Raw genomic sequence first — 24736 nt, 5'->3', positions numbered from 1 at the left:
ATCGCGCCGAGGCGAGGCTGAGGTCCCGCGCCTTGTTCACGTTGCGCGGTTGGGACAAGGGGACCCCGAGGTTTTCCGGACTCGTCCCGGCAGGAACACTTCACGTGTCCTAAAGGGCTCAGAAACACTCCCGAGACAGAGCTATTTGCAGGGGGGGAGTAGATACGAGAAAAGGACTGAGTCTCAGAGATAACTCCGCTCGTGTCGGCCTTCAGAGTCCAGGAACTTGATGCAGTGCGGGCTGTTCACAAGAACTCCCTCTCTTGTTGGCTCCGAGGGCTTCACAATGATCTCAGAGAAAGGGCCGTATTGTAGCAGCAGCAATTAGGCTTTTGTTCTGGGACAGCTACAGTTGGGGACACCAAGTACTGAAATGCAAGCTCCGAAGGGACGTTTGTAGAGAACGTGATTTAGAGCAAGTTGCACAGTTTGAAAGACGGCCTTGAATCTTACCACGGCGAGGACGCATTGATAAGTATTAATTTGAGAACCCACTCTTTAAGCGTTTGATTTAAAACGTTTGAAGTGTCTGTGTGTCTTGGAGGTGAGGTAATGTCAAGGAATCCATACTCTATTTCAATGCCGCCAATGCCAAGGTTATTTAGTTTGCGAAAGATACACTTGGCCGTCATATAGGCAGCCTGGGCCATGGGAAGGCTTTTTTTGATTATCTTTTATGATTATCTTTTCCAGACAAATTAAACTCCGGATATCCAACGTGTTAGTTGTTCCTCCTGATGTTTACATGTGATCACTAATCTAAATTTAGTTCCAGGGGAGGGTATCGCTCAGTAGTACAGTACATGCCTAGCAGGCATGAGGTCCTGGGTTCAATCCCCAGTACCTCCATTAAAATAAGTAGATAAACATAATTACCTACCCCTCAAGAAAAACAGAACTTATTTCTAGCATCTTAGCTGAGAATTATTGAGCGTGGGAAATGTGCCAAACACTGTTCTCAAAACTCTGTGTTGTTTAATCCCCAAGAACACTGAGTTAGTTTCTGTTATTGCCCTCATTTGATTGGTGAGGAAACTAAAGTACAGAGACGAGAAGTGACTTGTCCAAGGTCACACAGCTAGAAAGTGGAGGACCCAGGCTGTCTGACTCCAGAGATCCTGGTGCAGCTCCTCCCCACAGGAGAGTTGTGACCGTCTTAGGAAACAAACATCGCAGTTGGCAACAACACACTCCATGTTTTCTTTAATTCTTCCCGAATAAGGGGAAAATCAGAATTAACAATGCTTATACCTAATAAGAGAAAATGGCCAAAGTGGATTTAACTTTTTAAAAAGCAAACATAAGAGGCAGTTAGAAGACTGAGATGAAGTTAAGAGTTTTGGAGACAGGATAGCCCTGGGTTTAATTCTAGGCTCTGCTCCTTAACAGCTGGAGATCTTTTATCTGTTCCTTAACCTCTCTGTTTCCTTGTATGTAAAGTGGGAATGAAGACAGTGTCCACTTCGTAGGCTTTTCTGAGGATAGGATCATGAATATATGAATACCAAGTTAGTTTTCTCTCTGAGCAGTAAGTTGTTTGAGCAAGGATGACAGTTGACTATTTAATCTTTGCAAGCATGTGGCTGGTTTTATGGTGTAGCTCCAAAGTAAATATTGGAATCATTCCCTGATAGGAAGCTGAAGAAATGAACTCAGAGCTTTCTGGGTAGGATGAGGAATTAATTCTCAGTTGTTAAATTATCCCATGCTTTGACAACAGACAGAGGATCTCTCTCGCCAGTGAGGGTCTGCATGTGCCTTATATATTTAGCAAAGCTTGCCTAAAAATAATCAACATAAAATCCTATCCTTGGTCTAAACCTGGGAATACAGCCCAGGGATGCCCTTCCCTACTCAGGTGACTACATTAAGAAGCACATAAGGGGGGAGGGTATAGCTCAATGGTTAGAGTGTGTGCTTAGCATGCACGAGGTCCTGGGTTCAATCCCCAGTACTGCCATTAAAACAAACAAACAAACAAACCTAATCACCTCTCCCCCCTTAAAAAAGAAAAGCACATAAGCCCATGGAGGTAGTGTTGGGATTTGGGGCTTCATCAGAGTGTGCAGGTTCTGCTTAATGAGTCAACGCTACAAGCCACGTGGCACAGAGTAGGGGAAAATGCTAGAGGAGCTTCGATGCCTGTGATATATCTGAAAAGCAAAAAGCATGCTTTTTACCCAAGTCCTGTCTCCTTCAGATGTACAGTCACGAGGGTCTCCATGGTCATTTATCATTATTATTATTGAAGTACAGTCAATTACAATGTGGCAATTTCTTGTGTACAGCGCAGTGTCCCAATTATGCATATACATGCATTTATTTGTTTTCTTTTTTTTTCATTGAAGGTTATTACAATATTACAAGATATTGAACATAGTTCCCTATGCTATACAGAAGAAACTTTTTCAAAAAATCTATTTTCATATATAGTGGCTAACATTTGTAAATCTCAAACTCCAAAATTTACCCCTTCCCACCCGCTCCATGGTCATTGTTAATGTCATGCAGCTTCAGATTTCCTGCCGGACACGTGGTTGCCTTGGATAACACTGACCTCGAGGAAGTTCTTCTGCTCAGGCCACTGCATTTTCAAAATCTATTGTTCCTTTAAAAAAAAAACACATGAAGATCTCACCAGTAATGCATTAAGACTGGCATTTGTCTCTTGAGGGAGAAAGTATGTTTCAGAATGTTCACAATTTATATTTCGGAATAATTTAATCAACTGTGAGAACTGACCAGGTAAATCTGTCTCACAAACACTCTGTTTTGAAATATTAACATGTCTGGATGTGCATGGAGAGAAAGTTCTGATATTAAGAGAAAACTCATTATTAGGGAAAATTGTAGGTGTCTCCCTTCCCCAGAGCAAACAAATGAGCGGGTTTTAGTAAAAAACAAAATTAGGGAGATTTTCACTTCATTTATTCAGGGAGGCTGCCCAATATGGTGATAAGAGCAGAAGCTGCAGAGTCAGGCAGACCTGGGCTGGAATTCCAGCAACGTCGCTTGCCAGCTTGGTTTCAAGAAGCTTTGGAAAATAATCGTTTAACTCTTCAGTTTAACATGACAGTAATAATCATATCTACTTAATGACTTGGTGTATATTATTGGTCCAGAGCGTGGTACTTCAGGGCTTCCTATCTGAGTTATTATTAATGCATTCACTTGGGTATGTACTGAGAAACTGGATGCTGTGTTGGGTTCAGTGGATGCATATTTTTGAGTGAGGCAGGGTCTCTTCTAAAGGCAGGGTTGTCTTGTGTGCTGATTCCGCAAGACCTCTGGGAGAAGCAAGACAAGGACTCTTTCGAGTTAACTTTTTCCTCAGTTCATTTCCATTTCCCAGAAAGATGCGCTATCCAGCGGGTAGACCTGTGTGTGGGGATGTTGTAGTTTGGGGAACTCTTTGAAAACATTGACCCCTGAGTGGATTATTTTCGGCAGTGTGGCCAAGGTGGGTTTTCTAAGAGCAGTATATAATTTCGGAGAGGTTTGGAGACTGACATAAAGCAGAACCTATTTCTCAATAGGGAATATGGCAAGTAACCAGTCCATCTAGTGTTTGGAAAGCGGGACTCAAAAGCAAGAAACTTTCTGAAACCCATTTCTTTCAAATTTATGATATTGTTCACCACCTCCTCACCACACAATTTTTATTGTCATTAAAATCATTTAAGTCCCCAGTTGCTATAGAAATTTTTTCAGACATCAGTGTCAAATGTTTTAGTGTACAGTTAAGAGAGAGTTTTAGAGAACGTTTGTGGGGAAAAAAAAACCCCAGAAAAACCAGCTATATGAAGTAAAGTTAAACGAAATATAATGTTTAAGTTGGAGGAGGGACTTGAGAGATATAGAAAGATATAATTAGTTGGACATGTTGGCTGCCTTCATCTCTGGCGATGCCAACCCAACAGGAAGTGGTTTGAATCGCAGGATAGTGGAATTATTTGTGTCTATATGTTGAGTTTAGATATCACAACTTCTAGACCGTGTGGGTAGTTGATAGGAAAAAGGATTGGTAGTAAAGAGAGTTAATACTTGAAGAAAAAGCCCTTTCTGCCAATCATTAAAAGGTAAGAGAGAGGGGAGGGTATAGCTCAGTGGTAAAGTGTGTGCTTAGCATGCAAGAGGTCCTGTGTTCAATCCCCAGTCCCTCCATTAAAATAAATAAGTGAATAAATAAACCTAATTACCTCCCCCCAAAACAAAAAATAAATGAATAAATAAATAATTTTTTAAATGATAAGAGAGAGACTCTAGGTGGGGTTTCGAGTTTGGTTTTGCTCCACGATTTCTTCTTTTAGCTTCGGTGGCCGAGTGCGCCCCAGCCTCACCTCCGCCCTACAGCTTCTCCCAGCTGGTGTGTGTTTTGGTGTTAAAAGTCAAGAAGAAAATGGGGGAGGGAGAGGGGCAGAGCTGCTGGTGTCCTGAGCTAGCGAAGTGGATTATTTGATGTTTGAGTTGGGTGGTAGCCAGAGTGGGCGGCAGGGTGTATGAATTTGTTAACCCAAGGTCAGGATATGTACTTGGTAGCGTCCAAGTACATCAGGGTGGCATCCCCAATGGCCGTGGAACCTAGAGGAACATCTGAGAAAGTTCACTCTGGCTGTTCTAGGGTGCTTTTCTTTGCAGGTTTTGTGTGTGTGTATGTGTGTGTGTGTGTGTGTGTGGTAAAATACACGTAAGATAAAATTCACCATCTTAATCATTTTTAACTGTACAGTTCATTGGCATTATGTCCATTCACAACGTTGTTCAACCATCATGACTATCCACATACTGTTCAACTTTTTGAGGACCCGGCAAACTGTTTTCCACAGGACTTCACCATTTTACATTCCCACCAGCAATGCATGAGGATTCCAGTTTCTCCACCTCCTTGCTCACATTTGTTATATTTTGTTTGTTGTTGTTTTGCTTTGGGGATTTTTTTTTTTTTTTTTGGTTAATAGCTATCTTCACGGGTATTAAGTGGCATCTCGCTGGTTTTGATTTGCATTTCCCTAATGATTAGTGATGTTGATTGTCTTTTCATGTGTTTATTGGCCATCTATATGTCTTCTTTGGGGAAATGTCTATTCAAATCTTTTGCCCAGTTTTGAATTAGGTTGTTTGTTTTGTTGTTGTCAAGTTATAGGCATTCTTTATATATTCTGGATATTAATCCCTCATCAGGTATGTGATTTGCAAATATTTTCTCCCATTCTGGAGGTGGCCTTTTTATTGTGTCAGTAATGCCCTTTGATGCAAAAAAGTTTTTAACTTTGATGAAGTCCAGCTTATCTATTTTTTTCTTCTGTTGCCTGTGCTTTTGTTGTTATATCCAAGAAGTCATTGCCAAATCCAATACCATGAAGATATTCCCCTACATCTTATTCTAAGAGTTTCATAGTTTTAGCTCCTAAGTTTAGGTCTTTGATCCCTTCGAAGGTGAACTTTGCATATGGTGTGAGGTAAGGGTTCCTTCAGTCTTTTGCATGTGGATCCAGTTTTCCCAGCACCATTTTTTTTTTAAGCATCCTTTCCCAATGAACGATGTTTGCATGCTTGTCGAAATCAATTGACAATATATGTGAGGGTTTATTTGGCAGCTCTGCTCTATCCTGTTGACATATATCTTTGCCTTTATGCCAGCACCACACTTGGATTACTGTAGCTTTGTAGTAGGTTTTGAAATCAAGAAGTTTTAATCCTTCAACTTTGTTCCTTTTCAAGATTGTTTTAGCTGTTTGGGGTTTCTTGAGGTTTGTTTTTGTTTTTGTAATTTAATCTCTCCATCTGTCTTTGTCTCTGTCTCTGTCTTTTTCTTCTTGGCTGGTGGCAGTCAGCAACCTTGCATGGGAGAATGCTGGACTGCCTTCAGGTGGGGGGTGTGCTATCCCAGAAATGCTCTTTCCCTGCCCTCCCTTCTACCTCGCCTCCAGCCAGACTTTTCACCTCAAGACACGAACCTGCTATGAGCCAGACACTCAGGCACTGAGTGTCCAAAGAGGATCCAGATGTGGTGGGGAGCCCAGTAGGGGAGGGCAGGAGTCACTGTATGGTCAGAGGTCCCAAGAGACAAGCATTAGGGAGCACCTGTTCCCAGAGGAGAAACTGATCCTTGAAGGTGTCTTCAGGGATGAGTGAGCAGCCGGGGGGAGAGCAGGCCAGGATCTGTCATGTCCGGGCAGTGGGGAGGAGTTGGGGGTCAGGTGGGGATGGTATGGATCTGGGGATTGGGAAGCAGCGAGTCTGGAGGGGTGGAGAAGGGCTGTGTGCCAAGGTCTTTGTGGCAGTGTGGGAGTTTGGACTTAATTCCAGGAGCCATAGATGGGGGCTTTCAGCTGACGGTTGGACAAGCCCTGGGGGGAGCTGGGGGGAAGTATTCTCCCCGAGGGGCTCAACGTCTTGGTGGGAGTCCCTGTGATTCTCCCCAGCACCTCATCCATCTCCGAGCCAGGCATCACATCCAGGATGCTAGATTTCCCTTTTTCAGCTTCTTTGTCCTCATTTTTTAAAATATTATTTATTTATTTATGTTTGTATTTGGGGGAGGAGGTAATTAGGTTTATTTATTTATTTATTTATTTATTTATTTATTTATTTATTTAATGGCGGCGCTGGGGATTGAACCCAGGACCTTGGGCATGCTAAGCATGCGCTCTACCACTGAGCTACACCCTCCCCTCCTCTTCATTTTTGCATATTAGCAATTCAATAACATGTATAAACATTTTCTTCTTTTCACTTTTCTAGTTTTCCAAATTTTCTATCACAAATACTTTCCTTTGATAATCATAACATACATTTTTTTTTAAATCTGAAAATTTAGAAAACTCAGAAAACTACAAAGAAGATAAACCACTCATAATCTCATCACCCAAAGATGACTGTTAATATGTTGGTACATTTTATGACAGTCTCCCTTTTTTTGCAGTTAATATAATTTTCAAAAGTGGGGTTATATTACATATGTTTTACATCCTAATTTTTTCACTTAACATTAGAAACATTGTATCCTTATACTGAAATATTTTATTTCTTGCTTAATGGTACACTCTCTGCATGTACTATAATTAATTTAATTTTTTTCCAAATGGCTGGTATTCAGGGTGATTGCTATTTTGATTATATAAGTAACACAGTTAATAAATAAATTCTTTGTGCATCTCTGATTAATAACTCAAGATACCTAGACATTTAATTATAGGGTCAAAGAATGAACGTTCTAAAGGTTATACTTCCTTTTGTATTACTATATATTTCTATTATTAAATTATTCCCCCCAAAGTAGTACAAATTACCCCCCCGTCCCCGGAGTATAGCATCCTTTCCATTACTGACCACTGTCATTTTCAATCTTTGCCAGTTTGGTGAAAGAAAAAATATATATAATCTTGTTTTGACTTTTTAATTCTTATCAGTGAGAGTGAACTTTTTATGTTTATTAGCCATTTGTAATGTTTTAATTTATTTATTTCTCTTTGCCAATTTTGTATCAAGATACTACTTTTTCTATATTTATTTGTGAGAATTCTTTGTATGGTGAAGCCAGTTATCATTTATCAAGCACTTACTATGTGCTAGGAAAATGTTAGTCTCTCATGTGCATTAAGTGGTATGATGCTCAAAAGAACCCAGTGAGGTAGGCGCAGTTTTAAATTTCCATTTTACACATGAGGAAACAGGCAGAGATTCAATAACTTGTCCAGGATGTCACAGCTGGAGTGACAAAATTGAGATTTCTAGATGGCCTGAATTCAGAGACCTATGTGCCTGGCCCTTGTCTTATATAAATCTGTTCACCCTTGCCCACCATTTTTGTTTTGTATCTTCTGAAGGAGAGGTATTTTTTTTCATTAACTTTTTATTTTAGAACCGTTCCAGATTTACAGAAAATTTCAGCAGATATACCGAGAGGTCCCCATAGACGCCAGAAGCAGCTTCTCTTATTATTAACGTCTTATATGAATATGGCACTTTAGTTACAGTTAATGAAAATGAAACCATCATTGATATATTATTATTAACTAAAGTCCATACTTTATTTAGATTTCCTTAGTTTCTACCTGATATCCTTTTTATGCTCCAGAACATACTACATTTAGTTACTTTTTAATACAAATCAGCCTATCCTGTTCTCCTTTGAGGTTTCCTCTCTGTCTTTGTGCTTAGTAAGCTCTTCCCTGTCCCAGAATGAGATCACTGTTCTTCTTCTAGTTGTCGCATCACGTCCTTTTCTTTATAAGAAACCATTCATGGTGGGGAAGGTGGCTCAGTGGTAGAGTGCGTGCCTAGCATACGTGAGATCTTAGGTTCAGTCCCCAGTACCTCCATTAAAATTAAAAAAAAATTTTTAATTAAAAAAGGAAAAAAAGAAATCATTCACTCGATCTGAAGTTTGTAGACTGTCTAGAAAGAAAGCTCTAACATCTTATTTTTTTTTCAAAATAGCCAACCAGTTACTCCAGTACTAGTGTTAAATAGTAAATAATCCTTTCTCTTCCCACAGATTTGTAATACCATTTTTAAAAATTCAATATTATATCAAGATATTCAGTATCTTTCCTTCTGTTTAACCCTTGATGGTTTTTCTCTTTCCATTCTCACTCACTCAGCAAATATGAGTTGGCTGCCTTCTTACATTCAGGCACTGTGAATATTATTTTTTATTTATGTGGGAATTCACAGGGGCACAGGAAAGCATTTCTCAGTCTGTAAAATCTGAACTTTAGCCTCCAGTATTGGGGGCAGGACATTTGCCAGAGAGTCAGACAAGGGGAGGCGACCTTGGGAAAGGAGCTTGGCAAAAATAAGAACCTTCACCACTGAGCTTTTCTTGTAGGTTTTACGCCGACCTAGGTCACCCTGCTGTCCACCTGAAGGTTTCACTTTAAGCAGTTTCACTTCCTGTGCAGAAACAGCGGTGCCTTCAGATTCTTGCAGGTCCTCGGTGTGCTTTGTCCGGCTTAGTTTTTCATGAACAGTCTAGACTTTATTCTTCACAGTAACGTGGTATAAAGTCCAGATTTATATAAGGAATGACGAATGGTGCACTGCTTCTCTCTACTCTTCATCTTCCACCTCATCTACCGGTGGGGACTTGGGAGCCTTGGAGAGTAAGTGAATCCCTCTTTGGACATTTCTTCAGTCTCAGCGTTCTTACTGCTAAGGACACTGGATGTCTTTTTTGTTTTTGTTTGGTTTTTTTTTGGCCTGTACATGGTACAGTTTTACCTTACTCTTAAGGTATGTCTGCTGTGAATGTTTTTAATAACAATTGTAAACGAAAGAAATGCTCTGTGGCTTACTTAAATGCAGGGGTGTGACGTAGAAACTTGAGCATCGTATCTGTTTTCTGGAAGCAGGGTAGTTCTGTTTCTAATAAAACCCATACGTCTGTCTCACACTGCATGTCCCCATCACAGCCTGACAGTGTGGAAGGTGGCTGGTTTGGATGAGAGCTCCGAGGAATCTTCGGAAGATGCTTTTGCTGTAGAGCAACAACTCTGAAAACTTGCTTGGGTCACAGATCCCTTGATAACATAAAACTTTTCTAGACTTTTTCCAAGTCAAAAGTACACATATACACAGGACCTGAAAGTTAAGAGAGGGGTGGAGGGTATATCTCAGTGGTAGAGCAGCTGCCTGGGTTCAGTCCCCAGTCCCTCCACTAAGGGGGAAAAGATTTAGGAGGGTCAAGAGATCCTGAGGCTGAGGCATTATCTTACTTTAATCCGCTCACAGACCCTATGATGTAGATGTAATCATCTCCATTTTACAGATGAATAAACTGAGGCCTGGGACAGTTGAGGAACCAACGCTGCAGAGTGAATGGTGGAGCAGGGATTCAGGCCAGCCTGGCTGAGAGGAAACAGTCACCCCATCATTTCCAGAGAGGGTTCTGCCACGGGGCAGCTTATTCACTAGTGGAGGCTTCAGTTTATCTGCTAGAAAATACGTTTTTATGGCTCTTTCCCTACTGATAACACAGTTCCAAGAACGTAAATGTTTGCGAAAACCTTGTCCATCCCATTCGGTAGGCAAATAGCCACATACTGTATTGCATTTACTCAGAGCAGAGGGAAAGCCCCTCCCGGGTTTCTTTGCTGAATTATTTTTGTCTGTGAGCTGGGTGTTCCTAACAACTGCAAAATGTTATGTTTCCATAGCTACCTCAGAATTGTCCTTAAATAGGGGTTTGAGAAAACAAAACTAAGAAGGCTTGGGCAAGGCACAGCGGTGGGAAGACAACAGACTTCTACCTGCCACATGTCACCTTCCAAGCACTTCTCTGCGTCCAGTGGAGCCTCGTCTCTGTCCCTTCCCCATTTGCCCCCTCTGCCTTTTCAAACTTGCTTATCCGCTGGTTTCACCTGTGTGAAGCCATGGTTCCCATCCTGGCGTGATGACATTCGGGAACACAAGTCAAGTTCTGAATAACAGGGGCCACCTTTACAGTTGGTCCCCAAAGTGAAAGTTGGAAGGTTCTGTTGAAGACCAGATTGGAGCCAAGAGATACGGCCAAGTTTCAAGAGTAGCGGACGACAGCGGGGAGGAAGAGACCGAGGTCCGCCCTGCTTCTGGCCAGGTGGAAGGTGCTGTTCTCCAGTCTTCCCACCAGAGGGCGCCAGCCATCCCCGGCCGAGTTTCTGGCCCTGTTGGCCCGAGGTGAACAGGACTTCAGGCCCCGCCTTTGCTGGGTGGGATAAAATGAGAAAGGCACCTGATACTAACTTACAGTACATGTAGGAGAGAAAAAAAAGATTAGGGAACAAGGGAGAGTGAAACTGAGGTTTTTGATATTTCCAGTTTCTTCTGCTGGCCGGGCTTCTCGTCTCCCTGGTGTGTCGTTTCTCTTCACGCCTCCGAATGGCAGGGTTCAGGGCGTAATTTTTGTGGCTTCTGAGAAGCCTGGAGTCTTGCCTGTCCTTGGTGAGAGTTCCCTGGTGTTCACGGTGCAGTGTCAACACCCAGGGTTGGATGCAAAAGGGGTCCTTGTGACTTTCTGATTAATAGAAATACAAATCTTGAAGAGATTCTCTTCAAAAAATGTGCTGATTGACTGTGTGACAGAAGTTTCCGGTGCCTCCCCCCCACCAGGCTGCAGTGGAGTGAGCTTTCGCTCCCGAGGGGAAGGGGGAGCCCTGCCTCCCCGCCCCGCGGGCTCCGGTTCCCCTTCGGCGGCCCTGCTGTCCCAGCCCCTCGGGAATGTCCCTCAGAATCCCAGAGCCAACACCTCTAATCCGGGACTGGCTCTTCCAGCATCTCTTTTTCTCAGTTTTTGTTGCCTGAGGCCTACACTTTTCAATTTCCTTTATGATTCTCATTCAGCAGTCTTTTCCCAGTTTACGGCCTCTATCTTTTAAGTAAAAATTTGTTTTATACCCCTGATAATTGTCTTGTCTGACTGATTCCTTACCCCTGTGTGAACGGCCAATGGGGCTGGGGAGGGTCTTGTGTTTGGGGCTGAGATGCCAGTGAGGGGGTGGGTGTGTGTGTGTGTGTCTGTGACTTTGTGTGGGAGGTGCGTGTATGTATATGTGTGTGTGTGTGACTGTGTGTGTGACTGTGGGAAGTGTGTGTATGTATATGTGTGCGTGTGACTTGTAGGGGAGGTGCGTGTATGTATATGTGTATGTGACTGTGTGTGTGACTGGTGTGTGTGTGTGACTGTGTGTGGGAGGTGCATGTATATACGTGTGTGTGCGACCGTGTGTGTGTGTGGCTGTGTATAGGAAGTGCATGTATGTATATGTGGGGGGGTGTGACTGGGAGGTGCGTGTATGTACATGTGTGTGACTGTATGTGTGTGTGGGGGTGTGTGTGACTGTGTGGGAGGTGCGTGTATGTATATTTGTGTGTGTGGCTGTGTGAGAGGTGTGTGTATATATGTGTGTGTGACTGTGTGTGGGGGGTGTGTGTGACTGTGGGAGGTGCATGTATATGACTGTGCGTGTGTGACTGCGTGTGGGGTGTGTATGTGTGGGAGGTGTATGTGTGGGTGTGTGTGTGACTGTGACTGTGATTGTGGGGTGTGTGTGTGACTGTGTGTGGGAGGTGCGTGTATGTATATGTGGGGGGGGGGTCCGTGCATGCGTGTGAGCAGTTCTCCCAGGGCAGTGACCCTTGGGCACAGAGCTGGCAGGAGACTCAGGCTCCCGCTGAGCTGAAGCGTCCTCGGGGCTGTGGCGGGTCCGTGCACAGCCCCAGTGACCGGTCGCATCCCAGACTCCCCACCTGCCTTGCAAAGCAGAGAGGGGTTGATGCCATGGTGTTCATCAGCAGGCAGATCTCTCCCCAGGACTGGCCTTGCTTCTGCGTCACTGGCGGGGAGCGTGGCCCGGGGTCTCCTTTCTCCTTTGCATCAGTGTCGTCACCTCCCTCAGGCCCCCCGCCCCTGCCCTCTCCCCGCACATCTTCCTTCCCTCGGGTTGGAAAACCCTCTATGGAAGCTGAATCCTGTCTTCTCCTTTTTTGGTCATCCTGGAGCTTTCCTCCACTCCCGACACTGGATGTGTGAGACAAATCCGTCATGCGTCTGTTTTGTGTGCTTTGAGTTCAGACAGAACAAGTGGGTCCCTGGGCATGGGGTGCCCTCGCTGAGCCGCTCAGTAGATGCTCTTGAAGGAGTGAATTTAATTAAAGTGCGGATGCTGAAAACAAAACCATTATGAGTATCTGATTTAGAAAAAAAAAAAAAACACCTCAGCGTCTAAAGGGAGAGAAAAAAAGGAAGCTTCCAGCACAGGGACGCGTCCGTCTCTCTGAGTTGGGGAATGTCTGGCCCGTTGGCCCCTGCTGGGGTTGGGAGGGAGCGTGAGTTCTGGGAACATCTGAGGCCACGTCTTCCCCGACAGCCGCACCCCGAGCCCCGCGATGAGGCTGAGGAATGTTGCCACACAGTCTGCACGTCTCCATCCCGGCCCCCGCCCGCCTGGGAAATGTGTCTGCCAGCTGTCCCTGCTGGAGGCTTGCAGAGTGTCAGAGATAAAGAGATTATTGAACCAGGAGGCTGGTGACTAATGGAAATGCCCATCTTGGTGGCCGACTCCCGCACGGAGTCCCAGCTCTGCATGTCCTGCCCACGGCTGTCCTTGAACCGGGCTCAGCCGGTCCGCGGGGATGCCTGCAGGCCGGTCCTCCTGGAGGAAGTGTGTCGTGTCCCTCCATCCCTTGGGAATCCTACCAGAGGGCCCCAGGTTTGTTACAGGGAGTAGGAGGGGTCATGGTGGAAAAGCTGAGACCTTGTCAGGGGACATCCATCCTACGGGCTTGAGTCCTGTGTCCTTGGCTGGGTCCTGCTGGTGGGCGGGGGGGTGGGGCTGAAAGGGGTTCTGAGTCAGGCCTGAGTCTCTCCCGCCCCTGCACCCGGAGCATCCAGACCACAGGCCCTGCCAGTGGAAGGGTCACGGGAGCTGTGGATTGTGGCTCCAGGAAGGGGAGTGATGCTGGGCGGACAAGGATGGGGAGTCCCTGGTGCAGCCATGATGCGGCTGCTGTGGGTGGGGGAGTCTTGCTGAGGTAGGTCAGAATGTCTTCAACGAAAGGAAACAGTCAATGATGTTCAGTCCATAAACACCGTATTGAGGAGGAAATCTTGAACTTGCTACTGATTAAAAAGCTGGTCTCCGGTTTAGAGGTTAGAGGCATGCTTCCTGTGCAGAGAGTGAGGGGCTCCGGGGTGATGGACTCCCCAGGGATTCAGGGCGCTTGAGCCAGCAGCACGCCCGGGCATCCCCCCGAGGGCCCAGGCCCAGCGTGTCTGATTCGCTGGGTCCAGGTAGGGAAATTGCATTTATAATTCACAGGGGACGCTGACATTGCTGGGCCGGGGGCCACAGATTTAAGGCAAAGGACCTAGAGGCTCCATCTACCAAAAAAAGAAAGCAAGAGGGGAAGAAGCGGGGAGGGGCGGGGTGCGGAAAGGAAGCAGTCAGCCAGGGTTTCAGTAAATCCGTTACAGGAGACCCAGACTTCATTAATAATCAAATGTGTTCAAATAAAACCAACGGTGGCGTAGCATTTCCACCCATTTGCCAAAGATTTGGAAGATCAACTGATTCAGTGTGGGTTCGGATTTGGGGAAAGGCTGTCTCCTACCCTGCTGTTTAAAACTGTAAATTAGTTGCAGCCCTTCTGGAGGGCAGTTTGGCTGTGTGTCTCCAAATATATAACGTGTTCTAGAGTTTTAACTCTAAGGCAGAATCCTGGAGGCGTGAGAAGATGCGTTGTTCATCTGGGTTCCACTTAAAATGAGGAAAAATACACCTCCTAAATATTCCTCCATGGGGAGAAAATTATGTCATTTAGATAGGCACACAAAGGCTGCAGCCAAGAGGAGATCAGAATGCGGGCTCCACGGGGGTCTGGAAGGGTCTTGGCGGCTCGGTCTGGTTCCCTCTTCCTCCCCTGGATCAGGGCGTACGATGGAAACTGGAGAAGCTGGGAACAAGCCCTCACCTCTAGCAAAGGGCAATATGTATATTTAAATCTCATTTGTTTAAAAGTATCTGTCTGTCTATTTGTCCGTCTGTGTATCCATGCTCATAAGTACATACGTGTGTGTATGTAACATGGTGATTTGGGAAGGTTCTGTCTACTCATTTAGTGGCCAAATGTTATGGAGCAGACAGAACAAGGCGGACAAGGTGCTTTGTGTCCCTGGGGCGTCCTTCTAGTTGGGAAAGATGGATACTAAGTGGAAAAAATAGAAGTAATTTGATTCCAGGTATAAAAAGTGCCTTGGAAAAAGGAGAGAGAGGTCGTAAGGCGTTAGACAGTCAGCCATCACCCCAGGCTGTTTTTCTTGCTGACAAATTTCATGCAGAGATAACGTGAACTTATTTGACCAATAAACCCAAGTAGGATAACGCTGTATGTCTAAGTTATTGTAGTGCTGGCATTTCTGAAGACATAGCTATTTGAATATCCAACCGCTAGCTTTTGTTTACTGAAGATTATCTCAGAATACGTGAACTTGAAAAGCATTTGGGTTCGTTTCTATTATATGTCTGAGAGTTTCAGGAATCCTTTATACGTGTAAGTGCTCAGTTCTCTTCAAATCAATTAAATAGCGCTCTTTTACAAGTTAATTTTAGTAATACCATCCAAAGCTGGAAAATACCATACATTTTTCACGCAGATACATAGATACATACAGACAGATGCAAATACCTATAGCTTCTGTTTTAAAACTTAGCCGTGAATCAGGTAAATTATAAGAGGCTGGATCCAAATTCTGTGTCTCGTGGATGGCACAATTTAAGGTTGCCTGCTCGGATGGCTAAGGCTTTTTATTTGTAATGTGGTGAAGACACTGAAGCTTTCTCAACGCTTTTTCCTCTTCATGTGGCGCCAAATCTGCGATCTTTATTTTGTGTGTGACTTTGTTAATTACGCCGAAGTTTGGACAGTCATCATTCCGACGGAGCTTTGACAGATTCTGTTGCTTCTAGAGTGTTTTCTCCCCATGGTTTGATTTGTGATATTTAGCCGTCTCATCCATCTGGAGTTTATCTTATGCTCCGAGGTAAGGGTTTGATTTCATCTTTTCCCATTGCCAACCAATTACTCTTCAACCATTTATTATATAATCTTCCCTTCCCCACTGGCTTGTAACTTCTCTACCACCTAATAAATTTCTCCATCTTACAGGTACGTTTTCTGGGCTTTCTGTTCTGTTTCACAGAACACGAATATGCCTCTTTTTGCATAAATGTGTCTTAATATCTTGCAGAACTAATCCCTTTCTTGCCTCTTCTTTCCCCAAAGAACCTAAAGTATGCTTATCAGTTTAGTTACCCTCCCCACTTTCCAGATAAACTTTTGAAAAATGTTGACAAATCCTCAGAAAAATCCCATAGGAATTCTGGTGGTAATCGCATTAGACCTGTAAATTAATTGGGTAGGATCGCCATCTTTACAAAATTTAGTTTTACCAACTTGGAACATCATTCTGTGTTTGCTTTTATTCAGCTAATCACTTAGCTTACATTTATCCGTGAAGAAAATGAGCAAGGTTACTATCGGGCACTTTTACAAAAGTTCACACCCACAGAAAGGACAGCTTCCCCCTGTCCCGCCGGTACTGTAACAGGGAAGTAAAGACATACATTTTTCTTCAATTTTCACCCACATGCAGTTTCAGAAGCAAATTATAGCAGTGAAACTCTTCCTGTAGAAAGTAATAGGCTGGAAGTAATAGGCTGCATACCACGTGGTGGGGTTCTGAGTTCCCCATCTTTTTCTCCCAGGAAGGTTATGCATCAAAAACACAAGCTACCGTAACGAAGATCCCCACGTCCCCAGAGCAAGGTTTCCGTGGAGTGGGTGTCCCAGTTACTTTGGAAAACTTTTTGTGGTTTTATTCTCTCTTCTGAGCAGATCCTTCTCCCACATCCTCCCAGCAGTGAATCTCTGCTGCCCTTTCCCAGTGGCCCCCCCCCACGCACACAGTCTGCACCTTCTAACTTCCCAGGGACAATGTTTCGTAAATGAAAAGGGGGACACGTATTTATGGGGATAGCAGGTAGAACATTTGATATCAGGATGATCTCAGAAAGTCGGAGCCATCTGACCAATGTTCCTCTGGTCTAACAAATGGGGAGGTTTATTGGGGGAATATTTATTTTATTTTGAAGGGGAGGAAATGAAATGGCCACAGGAGAAGGAATATTATTCTATTTCAATGTCCGTAATTCCCCCGCCTTAGCTCCCACCCTTCCCTGTAACCCTGGTTAATGAAGTAAAGGAGATCTCTCAAAGTCAGGGTAACGTGCGTTATTAGAAACTTAAACTCGTAAATAATTTAGAAAGGGTTTCAGATGGTTTTCGTGTCTCAGGCTCTGTGTATAAAGCTCTCTGATTGGAGGGCCCACTCTTCCTGGTGCCTCATCTGCTAACAAGGAATGTAAGTTGCGCTGAAAAATAAACAAAATGTGCTACATCAGTCATTTTACAAGATGATATACCCGTTTAACAGGCTTTGTGATCTTAGTAATGTGGTTTAGTAGGAAAAACCAACCTGTATCTGCCGGAAGAGACGTTTCTAAGCTTAAAGGTGGTTCACTGCTCTGAGAGGATCTTCTGTGTTTATTGTCCCTTTGCTTGTTTTCAAGTTCAGATTTGTGGTAGTTGGTGGCAAGCATGAGGGACAACGTTGGGGTCATCTTCCTCACGTAGAATGGACCGACTGACTGAATTCTGTTTCTATCTTCTGTGATCAACAACGGTTTCTCTAACACTCTTACATCCCAGGGGACAGCGCAAAAGTGAACTTGCTTATAAAGTCAGTAAACATGAAGTCATGGCATCTGCTGCGGATGAGGGAGAACCTTGTACACCTGGCTCTTCTGTGACACTGGTTTTGTGTCAACGTCAGAACATATGTGTATTTCTTTTCTGGCTTCTCCAAAAGCTGACCCCGTGTAACTCTGCTCTGGGGCGGTTCTGCTGGAAGGTCTGGTTGTGACCTAAGTTGAATAACATACCTTCTGGGGAAGTCAAACTTTGGTTTTATGATGCAGAACAAAATAGATGAGAGGGTGGATCTGATGAGGTGCCCCCAGAGCAAAGACCAGGGCAAGGATCTCTGAGCAGGCTCTAGGTGGGGAGCTTGGCCAAGTCTTTAACGAATGCAATCTGGATTCCTTCTAATTTTCCTGGAACTCTGAAAAAGTATTAACTATGGACATAAATCCAGCTTTTCTCTTTAAAAAAACAAAAACGAGAAAGGAGGTTCTCTGTACAATGTAAGTTTCAGTGTCAATGCACAATACAGATTCCCTGATCGGGGTGTGTGGGTAGTGGAGGGAAGATCTCAAATCTCCAGGTGATGACAACCCCCAGGTGAAGGACAACATTGGATCTTGTAAGGTTAAGACCATGATGTTAACTTATTTGCATATCATCAGTGCCGTTGTTGGCAATGGCAGTCTCTCACCGGGGGAGTGATGTGTACCGAGTTGTGACTCTGCAGCCCGCGCCCCGTAAGCAGGAAGCCAAGACTGCTGTGGCGGCCCCACATGGCGAGGACTGATGGAGCCACCAGCCCAGAGTGGCTGCGAGGGCATTTTTTTTTTTTTATTCCAGTTTGATGCAGAACGAAGGAAGGAAACTGAAACTTAGAGACGAGGGTTCCAGATTCCGTTCTGGTGCCAGTTAGCGGGGGCACCATTCCAGACAGGTGGTTGCTCTTTCTGCTTCAGTCCACTGTAGTCATCAGCAAACTGAGAAGACCTGTCGCACTCCCTGAGAGGATGGTTGGGCGATTGTGGGGTTGTTAGCAGATAGAGAGACCCCTAAATTAGGAGGCCCACCGAAGTGTGAGTCCTTATCTGCTGGCTGGCAAGAATGCACAGCTGAGGCAGAGGGATGAGTCAAAGCTGCCCTATTTCTCCAAAGAGGAAAAGGAAGGAAAGCCCTTGGCAGGAGAAGGAAAGAAAAGCAGGGAAAGGAAGCGCCTGAGTCGGGGGCTGTCAGCCTAGATGGCCGGTAGGGACAGCTCCTGCCCAGGTCGGGCCGCGTGGGCTTTATGGGAGGCTTCTGCCATCATGACGTCCTCCTTCCAGGTGTGATGGAGCCAATCAGCCCTTGTACAGGCTTTTCCGGTTGTCATGGCAACCGTCAACCGTCATGGCTCTGGTGGGCGTGTCACTTAGCATGCTAATGCGTTACAATGAGTGTATAGTGAGGCTCGAGGTCCACTGGAAGTCAAATTCTCCACCATCTTGGGCTCCATTGGTTCTAACCAGCTCTTGTGTCTTCTCTGCAGCTGCCTCCTGAGACTTAGATGAGGGTAATTGGTTTCTGTTTGAGGGACAGGCAGGGGTAGGAGCCTGGGGGCAACAGTCTTGGTAACAAAAAGGAAAGTTGCTTTTAATCAGAATGCCTGCAATCTGGTGGACACAGCACTCCCCCCACCCCCCTAAAAAAAAGCTCCAAAGATTCTGTTCAGCCGTGAAAGTTTTAAAGGGAAATGAAGGCACAATCTCAGTTAATGGTTGAGATAGGTGGTCAGGGTTGCCACCCCCCAGTGCTGCAGGCTTGTCCTGATCAATAACTTGAGCTGCTCCTCTGTGACTCAGGGAGGCCTGGGCGACGTCAGCTTTTCTATAAACAAGAGGCAAGAGTTGTAGAGGGGAGTCCCACAGGGTCCTGCTCAGTATTAGGGTCGGATGAAACTCGACTGATGTAAGGTACAGTTATCATTACATCTTAGAGTCCTTCTGCGCTTAAATATTCAAGAAGAAACAAGTTAAGGGTTGAGGGTGTTTAGCTTGGTGGGCGAGGAGAGAACGTTCAGTGATCAGGTTGATGGTGAAAGCACATGCCAGGAACGCCCTACCACGTCTTCAAAGCTCATCCAGGCGACAGGTGACTCTCAAAACGCAGGATGGGGAGGTTCTGATGAGGCACCTAAATCTAGCTGCCATTTGCTGTTTCAATTCACGTGGGCCAGTGCTTTTTCTCAGCCCTTCAGAGCTGCCCGGCCACTTTGGTTACATCATCAATCTGGCATTTAATCCTAATTGAATTAGATGTATGTTCTGCTCATCAAATTCTTAAATTGTTAGAAAATACAGATAAGTTGATGGGTTTGCCTGCCTGCCCACCCTTTCTGCTTTCTCGGTGGTGACTTTATCTCTGATTCCCTTCATGCCATCCCGGTCCCAGCCTCCTTCCCAGCCTCTTCCTCTCCCTCAAGGTCGCCTCTCACACACAGGCCTTCTCTTTTCACCGGCTGTCGGAAATGCTTATCTTCTTTCTTTGCAGAAGCAGTTTCCTTTTCCTTCCATTGTAAAAGGTTCCGCATCGTGCGTGGACTGCTCACCACTCCGACACTTACTGAACAAGGGGAGTGGAAGATAAGGAGGCCAGTTCCAGGTTTCACCTCTTCCACCCCAGGCCACAGATTATTGCCGGAATGATCTTTCTAAATGGAAATGTAACTTACCTGCTCCAAAGCCCAGTGACTCCCCTCCATCCAGGCTCCTTGGGCCACGCAGGCGTACAAATGTCTTCTGTTTGCCCTGCACCATGTTGGCCTCTGCAAGGTTTAAAACAACTTAAATTAGTAAGAACAGGAAAGCTTGGAAGATGGCTTATAAAATCCAGGGTTTGTGGTGGGAGGGTATAGCTCAGTGGTAGAGCGCGTGCTTAGCGTGCACGAGGTCCTGGGTTCAATCCCCAGTACTTCCATTAAAGAAAAAAAATTCAGGGTTTGGGTGATGGTTAGATGGGCTCCAAAAACTGGGTCAGGTCACCCCTTAGCCACAGCAGTGTTTTCTGGATGACACAGCTACTACCCAGGCCTTGTCACTTCCCCCCACTACAAGGTCAAGTTCAACTTGAGTTAAGGTCTCCCCCATAACAGGTGTGCGGATCCTTCCCCAGCAATCAGGCCCCACCCTGCCTCTGCCCTCCCCTCCTGCTGCGTTCCCACGGGCATTCTCCCTGTAGCCAAGCCACTAAGTGGATAATTTCCTTGTGTGAGAGTTTGCTGACTCATATATTTTATTCTGTTTTTTTTTGTTTTTTTTTTTACCAAAGAGACCCATTTTGCAGACCCCTCTGGAGCATCCATTTAGCAGCAAGGTGTGTGGCTGGCCCTGCCACCACCGTGGAGTGTTTCAAGGAGTGTCATTTTAGATTTTCATGGTGTATTGATCCAAAGCCTCTGCGAAGGGCAAGAAGCACAGGAAGAAAGAGAACAGTTGGGCCCTTCCTCTGCTTACGGTCATTTCCAAAACCAAGACGTGCCATTTGGTCAGGAATTTGCAGACATTCTGCTCCGTGAGGCTAAGAGTGCAGCGGCAAAAAGATTTACCTTGGTTGTCAAACATCGCCCATTCTTTCCCAGAGTTACAGGGAAATTGGTATATCGCTTAGCCTCATTATTTGTACTTCTGGAGAAAAAAAATCAATTAGAGCTATTGAGTAATTACTTTACTGCTGTTCACATTAAGTTCGAAAGCTTGCAGAGGATGGATTTTCAGAAACCCAGGCCTTTGCTTCTCCATTTTCGAGAAATTGCTGTATACGCTGAGCTTTGTCTTGCCGGCGTCATCACTCGTATGCGTTCTGTTCTGTGCTGCTTCAAAATCCTGATTTCCCCAGGAAGAGTCAGGCTTAAGGAATCTATGTCACCCTAGCCAAGCTTCTCAGGTCTATTTGTAACCTACAATATTGCTTTTCTGCACATTTATTGAATACCCTACTGAGGGTGTGGCCCTGTCCTGATCTCTGGGGAAACAAAAATAAACCATAAATACAGTGTGGTTCCTGCTGGTTAGAAGCTTATGGTCCAGAAGTGGGACAGTCACATACGCAGATCTGCAATATATACTGTGCTCAGTATAGGGTGACCTTACATCCTGGGACGTCCTGGTTTATGTCTGTGGTCCTGGTGTAACTATTAGCAGTGCCCCCCTTTCACAGCTATCTAAGGGCCACGGTAAAAGCCTCTATGAATGTTCTGGGTACAGAAATGGTGGAAAGCAGGGAGAAATCAGCCTGCTTTCCCAGAGCCGACACTCTGGCTGGGTGAGGAAGAAGTCTGGGCAGTCAAGGTCTAGAGACTGGAGGTGGAGGGGGCGGGGATGAGGTGTGCAAAACTCTGCAGGCAAGAGGGAGATTGTTCCGGAAGCAGCAATCCATTGGCTAAAGCTGGTCCTTGTTTCCCAAATTTCTCCTGTGAAAAAAATTCCCCAGGACACTTGGTAAAAAATGTAGATGTGCAGATCCTGCTGGCAGTTTGGATTTGTGTCTTGATCAAGAAGCACCCCCGTTGATTCCTGGACATAAACACGATTCAGAACCAGTTCTCTAGTGATCACAGCTAGGATTCCAAAAGGCCGGAATAGAGGGGAGAGGAACGGCAAGACTAGAGCACAAGTCACAGAGCAACCAGGCAAGGGCGACCCCAGCTGAGAAAACTCTCAGAGGTGGAACCAGCTGGGAGACATTTACAGTAGCTCTATGAAAAATGGGACTGCAGGGACTGTCAGACACAGCCAGGATGCAGAGGAATGAAAAGCTTGGAGGGCTATTCAGGAGGAAGAATGAACAGGATCTAGTATATAGCAATTACTGATTTACATGGGTCATAAGATTTCCAAGCAGCAAAACACTTGTGTCAGACCTAGGAACCTGGGGGGTCCTTATAAATAATCTGAAGGTTTATGTGATGAGCCATAAACCTAAAAATAATAACAGTTGGATAGTGTTTGGGTTCTTTCATGTAGACCTAAAACACACACACACACACACAAAACAAAAACCGACTCCTGTTTATTTCACATCTCTGTAGTCCCCAGAAGTCGTGACAGTTGTGACAGTTGTGATGTGTTTATCTCTGGGAAGGGGCTGAATGAATTCTAAAGCATCCAGATAACCCAACCCTTTAGTCTAGACTTCAAAAGACAAACCTCTGCCCTTCTGTTATGGGAAGAGTACCTGCCACGCCGTATCTTGCATTATTTTTGCTTTTGTTTTTATTATTGAATGTGTAAGACAGCCATGATTCATCAGCAGGATGCATGCCGACCCCTTCCAGGGGAGACGTCTCTTTGGCACCTTCAGCTTGACTGTTCCTAAATTCTGGGGCTGCTTTCTCTATGGGAACCTGCAGCCACTCCACAGATTGGCTGCAACTCTGGAAATTAACTCGGAACTCCTTATTCAGGCAAGATCATTAAGCCTGGATGTTTGAGGCAGTCCTTTCACTTGGTGCATTGCTGATTCTGAGCAGGGCAAGGCCAAAGTGGAATCCCTGAATGGAAAATGAAGAAAACTCGAAGAGACCTCTATTACCCTCTGCCTTCAGCCATAGAGGGTGTTTATTTTGAAGGCTGCCGTCACCAGGCCTGTTGGCTGACTTCTGAAGCAGCAAACGAAGTCGGAAATCAAAGACTTAGAAGTTATGAAAAGAAAGAGTCAAAAAGAACGAGGAACCCATCAGGCTGTCATTTCGCAGGGTAATTTAGCGCCTGTTTTACCCAAGGCCGGGCCACGGCGCATCCACCTGTGCGGACTGGGGAGGGACAAAGCATCCACAGTTCCAGTCCTTGGCTTCTCTTGCAGCGTTGCTGAGGGATTTCCAAATCTTAGGAGTGATGGGGTTGAAGGTGAACTGGCTGAATTCTTCCAGGCGGTCACTACTAGGGAGGGGAAAACACCCACCACTGCGACCTCAAAGTTTTTTACAAAAAGGGGTTAAACTCTGCGACCCAGTATCACCCACGCCATTAAGTAGCGGTGGCAAGATAAAAAAAATAATAATAAAAAGGGAAGGAGGAACAGGCCAGCGTGCACGGAGCCGGAAAACAGACCGTCCCCGCTGCGGACGCGGGCAGAGCTGTTAGAGGCGCCCGGGTCCTCGGCCAGCGGCCAGAGTCGCAGCCGGGAAGCCCCTTCCCGCAGTGCGGGCGCGACCAGCGTGGCGCCGCGGCGGGGGGATCCGGCCGGCAAGCCGCGCACTTCAAAGGCCCGCCGCCGCCGCCGCCCCCGCGGGCGCGCGCGAATAGTACGGTCCGAGGGGGCGGCTCCTGGGGTGCGGCTCCGCCGCAGCTGATGCGCGCCCGGCCGGCGGGGAGGCGGGAGCCGGGCCGCCGGGCAGCCGGACCCTGAGCCCCGGAGCTGCCAAGGCCGAGCCGCCGGGCGCCGCGGGCCCCAGCCCCAAGAAGGCCCCAGGAGAGGCATCTTCCCCCGCGGGAGTCGCCGGACGCGGGGGCGCCGCGGCCGCGCGTTCCGCAAGGAGGACGAGGAGGAAGCGGCGCAGCTTGCCGGCCGAGAGGAAGCGCTCCACCCGCGCCCCCGACGGCGCTCGTTTAACCACATCCGCGCCTCCGCTGGAAACGCGTCCAGGCGCCTGTCACCGGTTCCCTCCATTTTGAAAGGGAAAAAAGGCTCTCCCCCTTCCCCTCCTCCTAGGAGCCGGAGCCGGAGGAGCCGCGCTCATGGCGTTCAGCCCCTGGCAGATCCTGTCCCCCGTGCAGTGGGCGAAATGGACGTGGTCCGCGGTGCGCGGCGGGGGTGCCGGAGAGGACGAGGCCCGAGGGCCCGAGGGCGACCCCGAGGAGGAGGACTCGCAAGCCGAGACCAAATCCTTGAGTTTCAGGCAAGTACACGCGTTCCTGCCGAGATGCACACGCGCTGCCATCCATCCATCTGCGGCTCATTCTGTGTGCGTGTTTGTGGTCGCCACCCGCGTAACCGTGTTCATGGCAATGCTGCGTCCCTGCCTGTAACCAGGTCCCCCGCTGTGCATTCGAAAGTTCAGGATGTTCTGTCCTCCCGGGTGTCTTCTCCCCCAGCCCTTCTCCATTTCAGTATGAGCTTTCTGAACCTAACCCAGCATCTGCAGTCCCTCCGCATCCCCGTCTGCCTCGGTCACTTTCTCTAAGCTTGAACCTCCCAGCCCCCGCCCCAACACACACACACACACACACACACACACACACACACACACACACACGAGTCAATCGTGGATCACACCCTGTGGAACTTGGGGCCCTCCCTTGTGGGGAAGATGTCACTCCCAGGCCTTCCTGGGGCCCCACTGTGTCCCATATATGCACCCTTAGTAAAGAAGGTCGCGTGATGACAGGCCTCTGGCAGCTGGTGAGAAATGGTGGTCTCTACTGAGCTGTCTGTCACCCGTAAGATTGCGGAAGGCAGGTGACAGCATTCTCGGCCTCCTGCCGAGTGAGTTCCAACCAGGTAGAGGCCTGCGGAAGAAAAAGGC

The 24736-nt window shown here is 46.4% G+C and overlaps 1 protein-coding gene across 11 annotated transcripts in view; it reads left to right on the top strand.

The window, feature by feature from the left end:
- TACC1 (transforming acidic coiled-coil containing protein 1) overlaps window positions 1-24736 on the top strand; it is a 95089-nt gene that overhangs the window by 18994 nt on the left and 51359 nt on the right. For 3 of the 11 annotated variants that reach the window (XM_031440078.2, XM_031440077.2, XM_031440076.2), the window contains exon 2: window positions 23923-24109. The exons of 4 other annotated variants lie outside the window; for them this stretch is intronic. In XM_031440078.2, coding sequence (XP_031295938.2) covers window positions 23949-24109 — 161 coding nt within the window. In that variant the 5' untranslated portion in view covers window positions 23923-23948. Of the gene's footprint in view, window positions 1-23558; window positions 24110-24736 lie in introns of those variants that run through there. 4 more of the 11 variants (XM_064477446.1, XM_064477445.1, XM_064477443.1 and 1 more) reach the window with 3 other exon arrangements.

The sequence above is a fragment of the Camelus dromedarius genome, chromosome 22 (genome assembly GCF_036321535.1).
Source record: "Camelus dromedarius isolate mCamDro1 chromosome 22, mCamDro1.pat, whole genome shotgun sequence".
NCBI classification, from domain to species: domain Eukaryota; kingdom Metazoa; phylum Chordata; class Mammalia; order Artiodactyla; family Camelidae; genus Camelus; species Camelus dromedarius.
The sequence above is the reverse complement of the archived record's forward strand: the minus strand, read 5'-3'. Positions and strand labels throughout refer to the sequence as shown.